The sequence below is a fragment of the Aquarana catesbeiana genome, linkage group LG01 (genome assembly GCF_042186555.1).
Source record: "Aquarana catesbeiana isolate 2022-GZ linkage group LG01, ASM4218655v1, whole genome shotgun sequence".
NCBI classification, from domain to species: Eukaryota; Metazoa; Chordata; class Amphibia; order Anura; family Ranidae; genus Aquarana; species Aquarana catesbeiana.
Window position 1 is genome coordinate 841,073,091 of NC_133324.1, and position 14,508 is coordinate 841,087,598.

Genomic DNA, 14,508 nt, shown 5'->3' on the forward strand with positions numbered 1-14,508 from the left:
AATGGTAATAACACAGGTAGCATAAAACATTACTGGATAAGTAAAAATCCACCAGCGACATATTAGGGTACATATATATTGCACGGTAGTGCCTGCATGATCTCTGGCCTCAATGTTCCTATCATGGAGGGTAAATCGTAGGATATATAGGGTAGATACGTAAAGGGGCAGCAATTACTAGCTCTACGTGTTTCGTGGCTCTGGGCCATTCATTGGCAGCAGGCTTGCAGTGTTTCTGAAATTAGAGATATATAAAAAAATGATCGAATGTAATCAACATGAATGCGGAAGGGGTAATTGAAACCCTCCCAGAATACATGTTTACTCACTGGAAACCGTATGTTAGTGGTGCAAGGCCAAGAGTAGTAGGCCATCTGGGACCACTGGAACCAGGAGCTGCGGCGGGAAGCCCAGCGTCGGCAACCAGCAAAGGCACCATCCAAGGAGACACAGAATGGTGGGGCACTCTTGTGGGAATGGGTGATGAGTGAACCAACCAAGTGGGGTTTCTAGGGAGAAAATTAATAATTGATGATTGGTGACTGTGTGTTTGGTTGAGTGAAAATATAAGGGGTATAGAACAAAATAGAAAACGAATCAAAAGGTCAAAATGATATATTTATGATGGGGATGATTAAGGAAATTAACAGGTGCCAATCAAGTTGCTGTATTCCAAATGTGAAGGTGATACGATGAAGTGAAAGTGACTAGTGATGTGTGAAGACTACCTGGTGCTGGAAGGGGAGGACATGATCCATAGCAATGCACCGAGTCCAGTGTGCGGTGTGCCCCAAGTGCTGAACCCCCCTGGGAGAGAGAATGCCCATATAGGCGCAGCCGCGGGAAAACCCACCAACGCCATGCACACAGAGCGTGCAGGAGGGAGGAGCCACAGGCCAAACGAAGGACGTCCGGTCTGCGGCGCCGTAACTATCTCACATCTGTGAAGTAGTTACACTCATGTAAGTTGTTATGAGGTGGAACAAAATAAAATCCATTCTGCAAGCACATACAAATGTAGTTCCGCCGGTGACGGGTACTCTATACTTGCAGTCAGCATACTAAGAAACAAGATTGAGATCTAACTCTTGAAAAGCAGATTCTTTGCAAAAGAGCAATTACAGTATATTAGCCAATTTTCTGTGCAACATCCATTTTATGAGGATCATGAGGTTTGTACAACAGTATATACAGCAGGTACCAGATGGACTGACTGATGTTTGATAGGGTTTTAACTACTTTAACTTTTTAATGGATTGATTATTAGATAGCTGCTGATGTAAAAGGAACTCCAGGCAAAAACCTAAAATGTGAAGATGAAATTACACATAGTATAAGGGAGCTTGTGTTTCTATACATCCAGACACTTAAACAACTCTATTACACGCTTGGTAGAAGACTTGATTTTTTCTGCAGTGAAGTAACACCTACAAGTCTTGTCCCCTTCTCACAAAGTGATTGGACAGCGAAAGGTAAAGCAGCATACTGATGAGATATCTTCTCCACATAACATGCCCTGTCTAATTCAATACTTTCCTCTTTGGTTATGAAACTTTTCTCAGACACCCATCTACCCTGGACCCTGTTTCCTTGCAACTACTACAGTCACCCTCTTGCTCTATCTTATGCTTTCTCACTCACATTCTCAAACTCTCTCTCTCTACTGGCACCTTCCCCCTCCCTTTTAATAGCATGCATTCTTCACCCCCATACTTAAAAATCCCTCAGTGGACCCAACCAGCCTGAACAACTTAAGGTCCATTTTCTTGCTCCCATTCATGGGCGTCCGCATGGGGGGCAAGCCCCCCCCCCGAAGCAAGGTGTCCGCACACACAGCCCTCAAAATTTCCATTAGCTTGCTCGCATTTGGCAAGTGGAAATTAGTGGAGGGCAAGTGGGGAGCAGGGGCGGACTGGGCTGACCGTTTCCTGGCTGATCACTTCTGGCAGAAGCGGTGTAGCCATCAGAGCTACCCGGAGGTGTGTCCCCCTGCCCCTGGGCCACTCTGATGTCCTGTACAAAAGGCTGCACCACTTCTGCCAGAAATGATCAGCAAGGAAACTGTTGGAAGAATCAGGGATCTCCCGCTGGGACGCGGCTTGTATATGGTGCACCCTGGAGTTTAGGCAGGGTTACTCCTCACAAATTTACTTGCTAGAAATAGTTATGCTGGTTGATTGTTAGAGGTCTATTGATTTCTCCCTAAGTTTGGCCTTGTTGCACTTTTCTCTTCTACCACTAGAGGTGGTACTAGATATGAGGAGGGCAACGCAAGGTCAGGTTATGGGTATATGGGGTATCTCAGCCAATGGGCAGGGGTTTTCTTGAGTCCCTTGGCCTGCTGGGAGAGCCTATATATATATATTTGGGTGGAGTCAGGTGATCTATGTTCTGTGCCACCTGGACGGCTGTCTGGGTGGACATGTGTTGTACTGCCCAGTCTGCTAGGCCAGAGATTGGGCCTGTCCTGGGCACATCTGGCTGCTAGGCTGTCTCAGGGCCTATCCAGAAGCAAGAGAGCAGTGCAGGGTTGGGACTGCAGCTTGCAGTCCAACCAAAAGTGACGGTTCTGCCGGCCAGAGAACCTGTCATTGTCAGAGGTAGAGGGGAAGCTGTCACCAGTAAGGGACTATCTGCCTAATTACCAGGGACCTCAGTGAGCAACTGAAGCAAGTACCAGAGCGGCATTCTCACCAAAGGGGGCCGGTGAAGAATCGGGAAACTTCAGTGGGTATCAAGCCAGGGACCCAGCCAGCAGGGGTGAAGCTTAAGAGGTATCTTGAGTGCCAAGCTAGGGACCCAGCAGAGAAGCGGGGGTGACGCTTGAGGAAGATACCACCGTGAAGATTGGAGGAGCTCAAGGGATTCAGTGACAGTGAATCGGCGGGTCCAGTGAGAGATCAGAAGCTTAGTGGGCTGAAGAACTACAAGGAGTGATTGTAGTGGAATAGAAAGAAACTGTTAAGCTTTGTGTTAGGAACTGTTAAAGACTGTTACCATAGGAGACAGCATTCCTGCACATGCAGATGTGGCGTCTTGCTGTATGCCTTTCCCTGAATGGCTGTCCTCCTATCCAAGCCTCGGAGTCTGCCAATTGAACTTGCAACTACCTAAGGGTATCCTGGCACTAACCCTCTCTCCCCCAAAAGTGTATTAAGAGAAATAAACTCTCTTGCATTCAAGAAGTGTCTGGGACCAATTACTTTATTTATCTTACACCCACCATGCCTCACAACTCACTATACACAGAAGGATGTCAGCTATCTCTGGCTCTGGAGGTTCTCATTAGACCGAAGGAGGCCTGGGACCTTGCTACATTTATGAATAGCTGGCCCCTGTCAAACAAAGTCCTGCCTCCTGGACCAGCATTGGACCAGTGCGGACCAGCCAATCTAGGAGGTGAGACTTCATTTGACAGCGGCGGATATTCATATACAAGCCGCGTCTCAGCGGGAGATCCCCGCTCTGTGTCATCCGGCCAGTAGATCCTCCTGATTCCTCCCTAATGCATTGCTGGCACTGATAAGGGTGCATGTATGGGCAATGATAGGTTGCATTGATGGATACTGATATGCTGCACTGATGGGCAATGATATGCTGCATGTATGGGCAATGACATGCTGCACTGATGGGCAATGATACGCTGCACTGATGGGACTGTACTGATGGGCACTGATGAGGCTGCACCGATGGGCACTAATAGGCTGTACTGATATGCTTTATGTTAATATTGTTAAAGTTGTTGTTAATATTTATTTTTGGAACTTAATTCTGCATAAAACATTTAACAGTGTCATTTCATTAAATAATTTATGAGGGCGTGTTTAGGGGCGGACTTAGGGGCAGGGCAGGATAGGGGTTAAAAACAGATTAGAAATTGCTAATCAGACAATGGCAGCTTGATCCTTCTATTAAGCTTTTGCATCAGGTTTCTCAAACCTTTGCATGCCTGCGCTTTATATGATGACTAAACCCCTCTCCTTCATGACATTGCTGAAAAGGGGTGGAGCATGGGTGACCTTAAAATGATGCCCCCCCCCCCTGAAAATAGTTCTGTGGGCACCCATGCTCCCATTTACCTGTAAACCTTTAGAACACCTAATCTACCTGACCTCTTACCTCACTGACAACAACCTTCATGACCCCTTACAGTTGCAACATTCCACAGAAACTGCCCTAATAGACTCACTAAACGTTTACTAACTGCTAAATCCAGTGAGCACTTCTACATACTCTTACTGCTAGGCCTTTCTGCTGCCTTTGATACTGTTGACAACTCACTCCCCCTTAATATACTCCACTCCTTTGCCCTCCAAGATTCACTCAACTTGGTTCTCCCACTACCTATCACAGTATTCCTTTAAGGTTGCCTACAACTCTGTCTTCTCCTCTCCATTTCCTCTTCTGTAGAGTTCCTCCAAGGATCTGTCTGTGGAACCCTTCTTTTCTCCATCTCCAATCTAGGTCACTTGTTAAGCCCCCACAGTTTCCAATACCATTTCTATTCTGATGGCACCAGAATCTATCTTTCTATTTCTTACCTCACTCCTTCAGTCTCCTCTTTCATTACTAACATACTAATTGACATACCAGTATAGATGTCACACCACTTTTACATCAAGATCAATAATACAACTATCAGTCCCTCCCCTCATGCCAGGGTACTAGGTGTAATTCTGGACTCTGACCCGTACTGTCATCCCCAAATCCTATCACAGTCCAAATCTTGTAGACTTCACCTCTGTAACATCTCTAACCACTTAAGCCCCGGACCATTTTGCTGGCCAAAGACCATTCGGCACTGCGTCGCTTTAACTGACAATTGCGCGGTCGTGCGACGTGGCTCCCAAATAAAATTGACGTCCTTTTTTCCCCACAAATAGAGCTTTCTTTTGGTGGTATTTGATCACCTCTGCGGTTTTTATTTTTTGCGCTATAAACAAAAAAAAGCGACAATTTTGAAAGAAAAAAAACGCATTATTTTTTACATTTTGCTATAATAAATATCCCCCAAAAATATATAAAAAACATTTTTTTCCTCAGTTTAGGCCGATACGTATTCTTCTACATATTTTTGGTAAAAAAAAAAATCACAATAAGCATTTATTCATTGGTTTGCGCAAAAGTTATAGCATTTACAAAATAGGGGATAGTTTTATGGCATTTTTAGTAATAGTTTTTTTTTTACTAGTAATGGCGGCGAACATTGATTTTTATCATGACTGCGACATTATGGCGGACACATTGGACATTTTTGACACATTTTTGGGACCATTGTCATTTATACACCAATCGGTGCTATACAAATGCATTGATTCCTGTGTAAATGACACTGGCGGTGAAGGGGTTAACCACTAGGGGGGCAGTGTAAGGGTTAAGTATGTCCTGGGGAGTGATTCTAACTGTGGGGGCATGGCTTCATGTGACACGTCACTGATCTCTGCTCCTGATCACAGGGAGCAGAGATCAGTGACACTGTCACTAGGCAGAACGTTCTTCCTCTCTGTGAGACAATCGCGGGTATCCCCGCGGCGATTGAGTCCGCGGGACCCGCGACCTGACTCACGGAGCTCCTGACTGGCGCGTGAGCGCGCCACCAGCGGCACGCATGCAATGGCATGGCGGTAAATTTAAAGGGACGTACAGGTACGCCCATTTGCCCAGCCGTGCCATTCTGCCGACGTACATCGGAGTGAGGCGGTCGGGAACCGGCTAAAATACAACCTAACCAATGAAGCCACCAAGCTACTCATCTACTCCCATGTTATATCTCATCTCATCTTGACTGTTGTCCTACCTTCACACAGGCTATGCCCCCTTCAGTCTGTCATGAATGCTGCTCCAGATTCATCTACCTTACCAACCACTTAGTATCCACCACCCTTTTCTGTCAATCCCTCCACTGGCTTCAGATTGCCCAAAAATTGTATTCATAATGCTAACAACAACATACAAAGACATTTACAACTCTGCCCCAAGTTACATCATCAGCTTTGTCTCAATATACTGTATCACCTAAACCAAGCTCTCTGCTCCTCCCCAGACCTACTGCTCTCCAGCTCCCTTGTCTTCTCCTTCCATGCCTCTATGACTTCTCCAGAGACTCTTCCATCTGCTGGAACTCTGTACCTCAATCTGTCCAGGTATTTCCTACTCTGACCACCTTTAGGCGATCCCTGAAAACGTATATATTTAGGCAAGCCCATGCTGCTTCCACCTAACATCAAAATTGTAATTCTTCCATAAGCTCATCTCTCACAGTTATTACCTTTTGTACCACTTGTCCACCCTATTAGATTGTATGCTCTCATGAGCAGGTCCATCCTGAGCCTCTTGAATTGTATTGTATTGTAACTGTACTGTCTCCTTATTTATTTTATACTGCTGTGCAAACTGTTGGCACTATAGAAATCCTGTATAATAATAATAATAATGAGCTTATCTCTCAATCACTGTTTCCCCCTCCTATTAATATGTTCCAATGAGCAATGCTGCACAACTGATGGCCTCCTCATGCTACTTCTCTCTTTTCCAACCTGAGCTCTGTTGTACATGGAATTGATAGAGGCTGATACAAAGTCCATTTCAGGTACTTACACTGCTTGCATTTCAAAAATACATATAATGACACACTAAGGAATTCGCAAAGCTGCATTAATTGGTGTCTAAGACAACAGGCAGTCAAATCTCACTGTGCTATCACCAATACATGACATGAGTATCATCAGATTTCAGCCACTGCAACCAATATGTGATAATGCTCCCAGCCTTTCCCAGCACAGCGATTTTTTTAATTCACCGGACTAGAATCTTCAACATTAGTGCCAGCAGACTGAGTGCGATCAATATTGGGGTCCACTATCTATGTTGTTAAGTCATTACTCATCCAAACAGCTGCCACCACATGTTTTATCAGTATATAAACCATTCACAATATCTGCAATGCCAAATATGACTATTAAGAAATCTCTGTTATACATACTTTCATGTCGGGCAGAGATATTCCAGAGATTTACAATATGGTAGCACTCTTCAAAGAGATAGGGATTCTTTCATTCTGGCTTGGTGCATTCAAGATAACTTTAATGATTTTACAATGATAAGGAAAAATTATGCAAAACAATAGTTACAGAAAGAGGTATTGCAAAAGAAAAGAGACAAGAATACAATAGAAAACAAAAATGGATCAAGATTTAAAGTGCTTAAAGTGCTTGGTTCTTTGAATTCCGACACAGTTCATAAAATGGGGCATATATTGAATCAAAGTCTTGGCTCTCATAAAGGAGACTCTTGGTTGATGTTCTTCATTTGATGGTAAAGGAGTGCTTCTCAGCTGAAGTTGCAACAGCTTTTTTTGTGTACTTTCTAAAGCACATATGTCAAACACAAGGTCCGTGGGCCGAATCTGGTTATGTGGCCCTTGCAGCCCGGAAATGGCAGAACTCCATTCTGCCACCTCCGGCTTTCGCCCTCTGTTCCTGCTCTCCGCTATCACTTGTAAACACAGAAGCCTTCTGTGTTTACAAAGGAACAGCTTTGCTCTCAACAACTCCCAGGTCTAACAGATTCCTGTTAGCACTCACAGTGGGGAATGGTAGGGACAGACCTCCAGAGAGAGAGAGAATGATCTCCCTGCAAGGCGAGGCAGAGCCGCCTATAAAGGGAGGCACTAGAGCCAGGCCAGATAGGAAAGAGTAGAGATGCAAGGAAGCTTAGAGGGGAGTTGCACAATGTGCATAGCACACCCCTAAACTCTGCACTTTGTACTCTGAGCACACCTGAACTCTGCACTCTTACATAGCATACTCCTGAACTCTGCACTCTGTATGTAGTGTACCCCTGAACTCTGTACATAGTGCACCCCTGAAATCTGTACTCTGTGGATAGGGCACCCCTGAACCCTACACTCTGTATATAGCGCGCTCCTGAACTCTGCACTCTGTATGTAGCGCCCCCCTGAACTCTGGACTCTGCAGACTCTGCACGTAGCATACTCCTGAACAGAGGCGGCTCTCTAATTAGGCGAAATAGGCGGTGGCCTCAGGCCTCGCAGTCATAGGGGCCTCGCACAGCTGGATTGTTTACCTAATCAGAGAGCCGCCTCTTCCAGCAGCAGAGGTATCCGCCATCACACAGTCCTGAGTCCCCTCGTTTTGTTACAGGGAGAGATAACAAGGCTGCGAGTGAGATGTGTGATCGGAGCTCACGTACATCTCCGGATCACAGACAGGGAGAGCCGCTCAGCATAGCCTGTTCTGACAGATCTCCCCCCTCCCCCTGCTGCCCGCACAGCCAAACAGAAGAGGAGAGAGAGCTTCTGCTCCTCCTCCCGCCCTCTTCTCCTGTGTCTGCCCCGCCCACTCTCCTCGGCAGTGTTCTCTGCTCTGCCTCAGAGAAGGGGATGTGTGGGCGGGAAGATTCATGCTGAAGAAGAAAACAGAAAAGGAAAAGGGGAGTCTGATCCATCCATCCATCCATCCATCCCTCCATCCATCCAGTCCCTCCTGCGTCCCAGTGAGTACACTGATGTAGGGGATGCTCTTCCTTCCCTTCTTCCTCCACCCCCTTCTCTTTCTTTCCTTCCATTTTTCTTTCTTTCTTTCCTTCCATCCATCTTTCTTTCTTTCTTTCTTTCTTTCTTTCTTTCTTTCTTTCTTTCTTTCTTTCTTTCTTTCTTTCTTTCTTTCTTTCTTTCTTTCCATCTTTCTTTCCATCTTTCTTTCTCTTTCTTTCTTTCTTTCTTTCTTTCTTTCTTTCTTTCTTTCTTTCTTTCTTTCTTTCTTTCTTTCTTTCTTTCTTTCTTTCTTTCTTTCTTTCTTTCTTTCTCTTTCTTTTCTTCCATCTTTCTTTCTGTTTCTTTCCTTCCATCTTTCTTTCTCTTTCTTTCTATCTTTCTTTCTTTCTCTTTCTTTCTTTCCTTCCATCTTTCTTTCTTTCTCTTTCTTTCTTTCCTTCCATCTTTCTTTCTATTTCTTTCTTTCTTTCCTTCCATCTTTCTTTCTATTTCTTTCCATCTTTTTTTCTCGTTCTTTCCTTCTTTTGTTCTCTTTCTTTCTTTCCTTCTATCTTTCTTTCTCTTTCTTTCTTTCTTTCTTTCTTTCTTTCTTTCTTTCTTTCTTTCTTTCTTTCTTTCTTTCTTTCTTTCTTTCTTTCTTTCTTTCTTTCTTTCTTTCTTTCTTTCTTTCTTTCTTTCTTTCTCTTTCTTTCCTTCCATCTCTCTTTCTTTTCTTCCATCTTTCTTTCTGTTTCTTTCCTTCCATCTTTCTTTCTCTTTCTTTCTATCTTTCTTTCTTTCTTTCTCTTTCTTTCTTTCCTTCCATCTTTCTTTCTATTTCTTTCTTTCTTTCCTTCCATCTTTCTTTCTATTTCTTTCTTTCTTTCCATCTTTTTTTCTTGTTCTTTCCTTCTTTTGTTCTCTTTCTTTCTTTCCTTCCATCTTTCTTTCTCTTTCTTTCTTTCTTTCTTTCTTTCTTTCTTTCTTTCTTTCTTTCTTTCTTTCTTTCTTTCTTTCTTTCTTTCTTTCTTTCCTTCCATCCCTTCCATCCATCTTTATTTCTCTTTATTTCTTTCCATCCATCTTTCTTTCTCTTTCTTTCCTTCCATCTTTCTTTCTCTTTCTTTCTTTCCTTCCATCTTTCTTTCTTTCCTTCCATCCATCTTTTTTTCTCTTTCTTTCCTTCTTTTGTTCTCTTTCTTTCTTTCTTTCTTTCTTTCTTTCTTTCTTTCTTTCTTTCTTTCTTTCTTTCTTTCTTTCTTTCTTTCTTTCTTTCTTTCTTTCTTTCTTTCTTTCTTTCTCTTTCTTTCTTTCCTTCCATCTTTCTTTCTTTCCTTCCATCCATCTTTCTTTTCTTCCATCCATTTTTCTTTCTCTTTCTTTCTTTCCTTCCATCCATCTTTATTTCTCTTTCTTTCTTTCCTTCCATCCATCTTTATTTCTCTTTCTTTCTTTCCTTCCATCTTTCTTTCTTTCCTTCCATCTTTCTTTCTTTCCTTCCATCCATCTTTCTTTCCTTCCATCCATCTTTCTTTCTCTTTCTTTCTTTCCTTCCATCCCTTCCATCCATCTTTCTTTCTCTTTCTTTCTTTCCTTCCATCCATCTTTATTTCTCTTTCTTTCTTTCCTTCCATCCATCTTTATTTCCTTACATCCATCTTTCTTTCTCTTTCTTTCTTTCCTTCCATCCCTTCCATCCATCTTTATTTCTCTTTCTTTCTTTCCTTCCATCCATCTTTCTTTCTCTTTCTTTCTTTCCTTCCATCTTTCTCTTTTTTCCTTCCATCTCTCTTTCTTTCTTTCTTTCTTTCTTTCTTTCTTTCTTTCTTTCTTTCTTTCTTTCTTTCTTTCTTTCTTTCTTTCTTTCTTTCTTTCTTTCTTTCTTTCTTTCTTTCTTTCTTTCTTTCTTTCCTTCCATCTTTCTTTCTCTTTCTTTCTTTCCTTCCATCCATCTTTCTTTCTCTTTCTTTCTTTCCTTCCATTCATCTTTCTTTCCTTCCATCCATCTTTCTTTATCTTTCTTTCTTTCTTTCTTTCTTTCTTTCTTTCTTTCTTTCTTTCTTTCTTTCTTTCTTTCTTTCTTTCTTTCTTTCTTTCTTTCTTTCTCTTTCTTTCTTTCCTTCCATCCATCTTTATTTCTCTTTCTTTCTTTCCTTCCATTCATCTTTATTTCTCTTTCTTTCTTTCCTTCCATTCATCTTTCTTTATTTTTCTTTCTTTCCTTCCCTCCATCTTTCTTTCCTTACATCCATCTTTCTTTCTCTTTCTTTCTTTCCTTCCATCCCTTCCATCCATCTTTATTTCTCTTTCTTTCTTTCTTTCCTTCCATCCATCTTTCTTTCTCTTTCTTTCTTTCCTTCCATCTTTCTCTTTTTTCCTTCCATCTTTCTTTCTTTCTTTCTTTCTTTCTTTTCTTTCTTTCTTTCTTTCTTTCTTTCTTTCTTTCTTTCTTTCTTTCTTTCTTTCTTTCTTTCTTTCTTTCTTTCTTTTCTTTTCTTTTCATGTCTTTTCTTTTCTTTTCTTTTCTTTTCTTTTCTTTCTTTCTTTCTTTCTTTCTTTCTTTCTTTCTTTCTTTCTTTCTTTCTTTCTTTCTTTTCTTTTCTTTTCTTTTCTTTCTTTCTTTCTTTCTTTCTTTCTTTCTTTCTTTCTTTCTTTCTTTCTTTCTTTCTTTCTTTCTTTCTTTCTTTCTTTCTTTCTTTCTTTCTTTCTTTCTTTCTTTCTTTCTTTCTTTCTTTCTTTCTTTCTTTCTTTCTTTCTTTTCTTTTCTTTCTTTCTCTTTCTTTCTTTCCTTCCATCCATCTTTCTTTCTTTCTCTTTCTTTCTTTCCTTCCATTCATCTTTATTTCTCTTTCTTTCTTTCCTTCCATCCATCTTTCTTTCTTTCCTTCCATCTTTCTTTCTTTCCTTCCATCCATCTTTCTTTCTATTTCTTTCTTTCTTTCTTTCTTTCTTTCTTTCTTTCTTTCTTTCTTTCTTTCTTTCTTTCTTTCTTTCTTTCTTTCTTTCTTTCTCTTTCTTTCTTTCCTTTCATCTTTCTTTCTTTCCTTCCATCCATCTTTCTTTCTTTCTCTTTCTTTCTTTCCTTCCATTCATCTTTATTTCTCTTTCTTTCTTTCCTTCCATCCATCTTTCTTTCTCTTTCTTTCTTTCCTTCCATCTTTCTCTTTCTTTCTCTTTCCTTCCATCTTTCTCTTTCTTTCTCTTTCTTTCTTTCTTTCTCTTTCTTTCCATTCATATTTCTTTCTCTTTCTTTCCTTCCATCTTTCCTTCCATCTTTCTTTCTCTCTTTTTCTCCTTCCTTCCTTCCTTCCTTCCTTCCTTCCTTCCTTCCTTCCTTCCTTCCTTCCTTCCTTCCTTCCTTCCTTCCTTCCTTCCTTCCTTCCTTCCTTCCTTCTCCACCCATCCCCCTTTATTTCTCTCTTTGAGACAGCCTACCAGAATAGGTAGGATCTGTGAGAGCAGCTTCCCTGTGCAGCTCTGCTTGAGGAAAATATATCTTTATTATGCCCACTTACCTACCCCCTGTACTGTCCACTCCCCTATACTGTTCACTCCTAATACAGTTCATTTTCATCCCTTGAATTATTTTTCCCATTATGGGAGTGAGTGGGGCCTCATGTTTAAGTTTTGCCTAAGGCCTCACAAAGTCTAGAGCCGCCTCTGCTCCTAAACTCTGCACTCTGTACATAGCGTACCCCAGATAGAACAGGCCCTTTGAGGGCAACCATACTGCTGATGGTCCACAATGAAGTTGAGTTTGATACCCCTGTTCTAGAGGGTGTCACTGAGCCAGCCGCTTACCCAATCACAAGATTTAAAAGGTGGAAAGATTTAAGGGTGGGAAATAGGAATGTTGAAATGTTACTTATACTTCATCAGCCACTTCTTTTCTGTCACTTTTCTAAAATCAATATTGATATAATTTTATTGGTTCATAATTTATGCAATATGTTTACATTTTAATTATGCAGGTAGACCTATTCAGTTAGAATTGTATATTTTGTGTTCTGCAGGCTAAACTATTTTGCAATAGGTCAATAAAGCTGGCCTAATAGGTTATTAACTTGGACTAGCAGATGTTAATGATGTCGAGAATTAAGCCTGGTTTCCACACAACCTTTACAAAAGGATCTAATTTTACAATCCAGGCCTGTGTAGGCATACTGTGATGGGATAAATGATGGGTCACATTATTAGATCTCTTGTTATCAGTATTTCTCTAATTAATGCTTTTGCATCATTGTTAAAGTGGTTGTAAAGGCTAGTTTTATTTTTCCTTTAATGCCTTCTCTGTCTTAAGATAAAAGATGTTCAGCTCCCCCACCCCCATCTCCACCCCCAAATACTTACCTGAGCCCAAACTTGATCCAGCGCTGTGTCTGAGAGCAGCAGTGCTGCTCTCTCTCCCCTCACAGGGCTCAGAGGCAGCAATGGGAGCCATTCGCTCCTGCTGCTGTCAATCAAATGCTGTGTGGAGGGAGCAGGGGGCAGAGATGAGTTTTGCTGTGTCAGTTAATAGATGCACATAGCCCGGCTTGGGATGGAGCCCCCACAAATGCTCCATAGTAAGCGGCTTACTATGTGGGCACTTGGAAGGGAGGAATAGCCGAGAGCACTGGTTGGGGACCTCAGAAGTGGAGGTTTAGGGTCATTCTGTGCAAAACCATTGCAAAGAGCAGGTAAGTATAACATGTTTATTATTACAAAAAAAATATATACAAACAAACAAACCTTTATAATCACTTAATGGCTATTCCTGAGCTTAACTAAAGCTTTTTTGGAGTGAAACATTTATACATGTTATCTGTTGGAATGGAGTTCAAGGTGTTTTTTGTGATCTGGGTGTATTATGATACTACAGACAAAAGATTTGAATTTAACTTTTGTTGCAGACTGGCAAATTTAAACAGAATAAAAGCACCAACGGTATTTCTGACTATATATATATACCGTGTGTCTATATAGGTATCTTAAATAAATAAACAAAATAAAATAATAAAATGTGTGTTTATAAAATAATGCTTTGAGGAGTGGAAGTTAGACTTTTTTTTATATTTGTTCATTAGTGTACTGTATAATGCACAGTATTCTTTCTAAAGACTGAATATTTGTGTTTATCGTAATTTTTTTTTCAGGAATACAATGCTGGGATTGTCATCACTGATATCACTATGACAATGGCCACTTTAAAAAACACTGAGCGGAAAATCTTTGAGATCACAACTCCTTTTCGAAATTTTTGGTAAGTATAACTTGGCAAATAAATTCAGATATGGTGTAGTAATGTGATTCTGCTATATTACTGGGTTGTGAAAATTTAAAGCAAACACATGCTAACAAAATTCAAAAGTAACTCTGCTGCTGTATAGCAGGCATACCCCAGAGCTACATGCTACCTTCAGAATGCATGCCTACCTCACCAATAGATTTCATCCCTTAAATCTTCCATGTGGGGTGCAAATGTGCACACTTTCTCCCCCACCCAAATGCTCTCATGCAAGGATAGCATGCCTTGCTTTATGCAAATATTGGCTCTTGGAAAGTTGCTGTTTGCAGTTATTGGGAAGGCAGCAGCAGCACATAGGGGAAGTGGGTAAGAGCTTTAAGGGCATGACTTCACACCCTTTGTATAATGTTTTCCAACATCCCTCAGGAAATGAATAATGTTTTATGTAAATATTGTTTGCACATGCAAATAAGTGTGAATATTTATTTCAGAAGGCATAAAGCACCATGACCCAACATTTCAGCTTGTGATGACAGAGTGTGATATAGCCGTACCTCCCAACTTTTTAAGATGAGAACGTGGGACACCTATTAGCAAAAGTATGTAGGCATAGGACACACCCCCTGCCACACCCCCTTAAAAGAGACTTATACAAAAAAAAAATGTAGTTAAACCTATAAGTGCATTTTATACCACTACTATTCCTTTATAATGGCTTTTGGAAATTATAAGTGCAATAATTTAGAAATTGGATGAAAGATTTAGCACTGGGAAACACTTTTTAAAA

General features: G+C 41.1%; 1 protein-coding gene across 2 annotated transcripts in view; it reads left to right on the forward strand.

The window, feature by feature from the left end:
• Window positions 1–14,508, forward strand: part of ARAP2 (ArfGAP with RhoGAP domain, ankyrin repeat and PH domain 2) — a 604,561-nt gene that overhangs the window by 137,364 nt on the left and 452,689 nt on the right. For both annotated transcript variants that reach the window (XR_012237041.1, XM_073608952.1), the window contains exon 10: window positions 13,630–13,736. Coding sequence is in view for 1 of the 2 variants with exons in the window: in XM_073608952.1 (XP_073465053.1) it covers window positions 13,630–13,736 (107 nt within the window). In the remaining variant the exon portion in view is untranslated. The remainder of the gene's footprint in view (window positions 1–13,629; window positions 13,737–14,508) is intronic.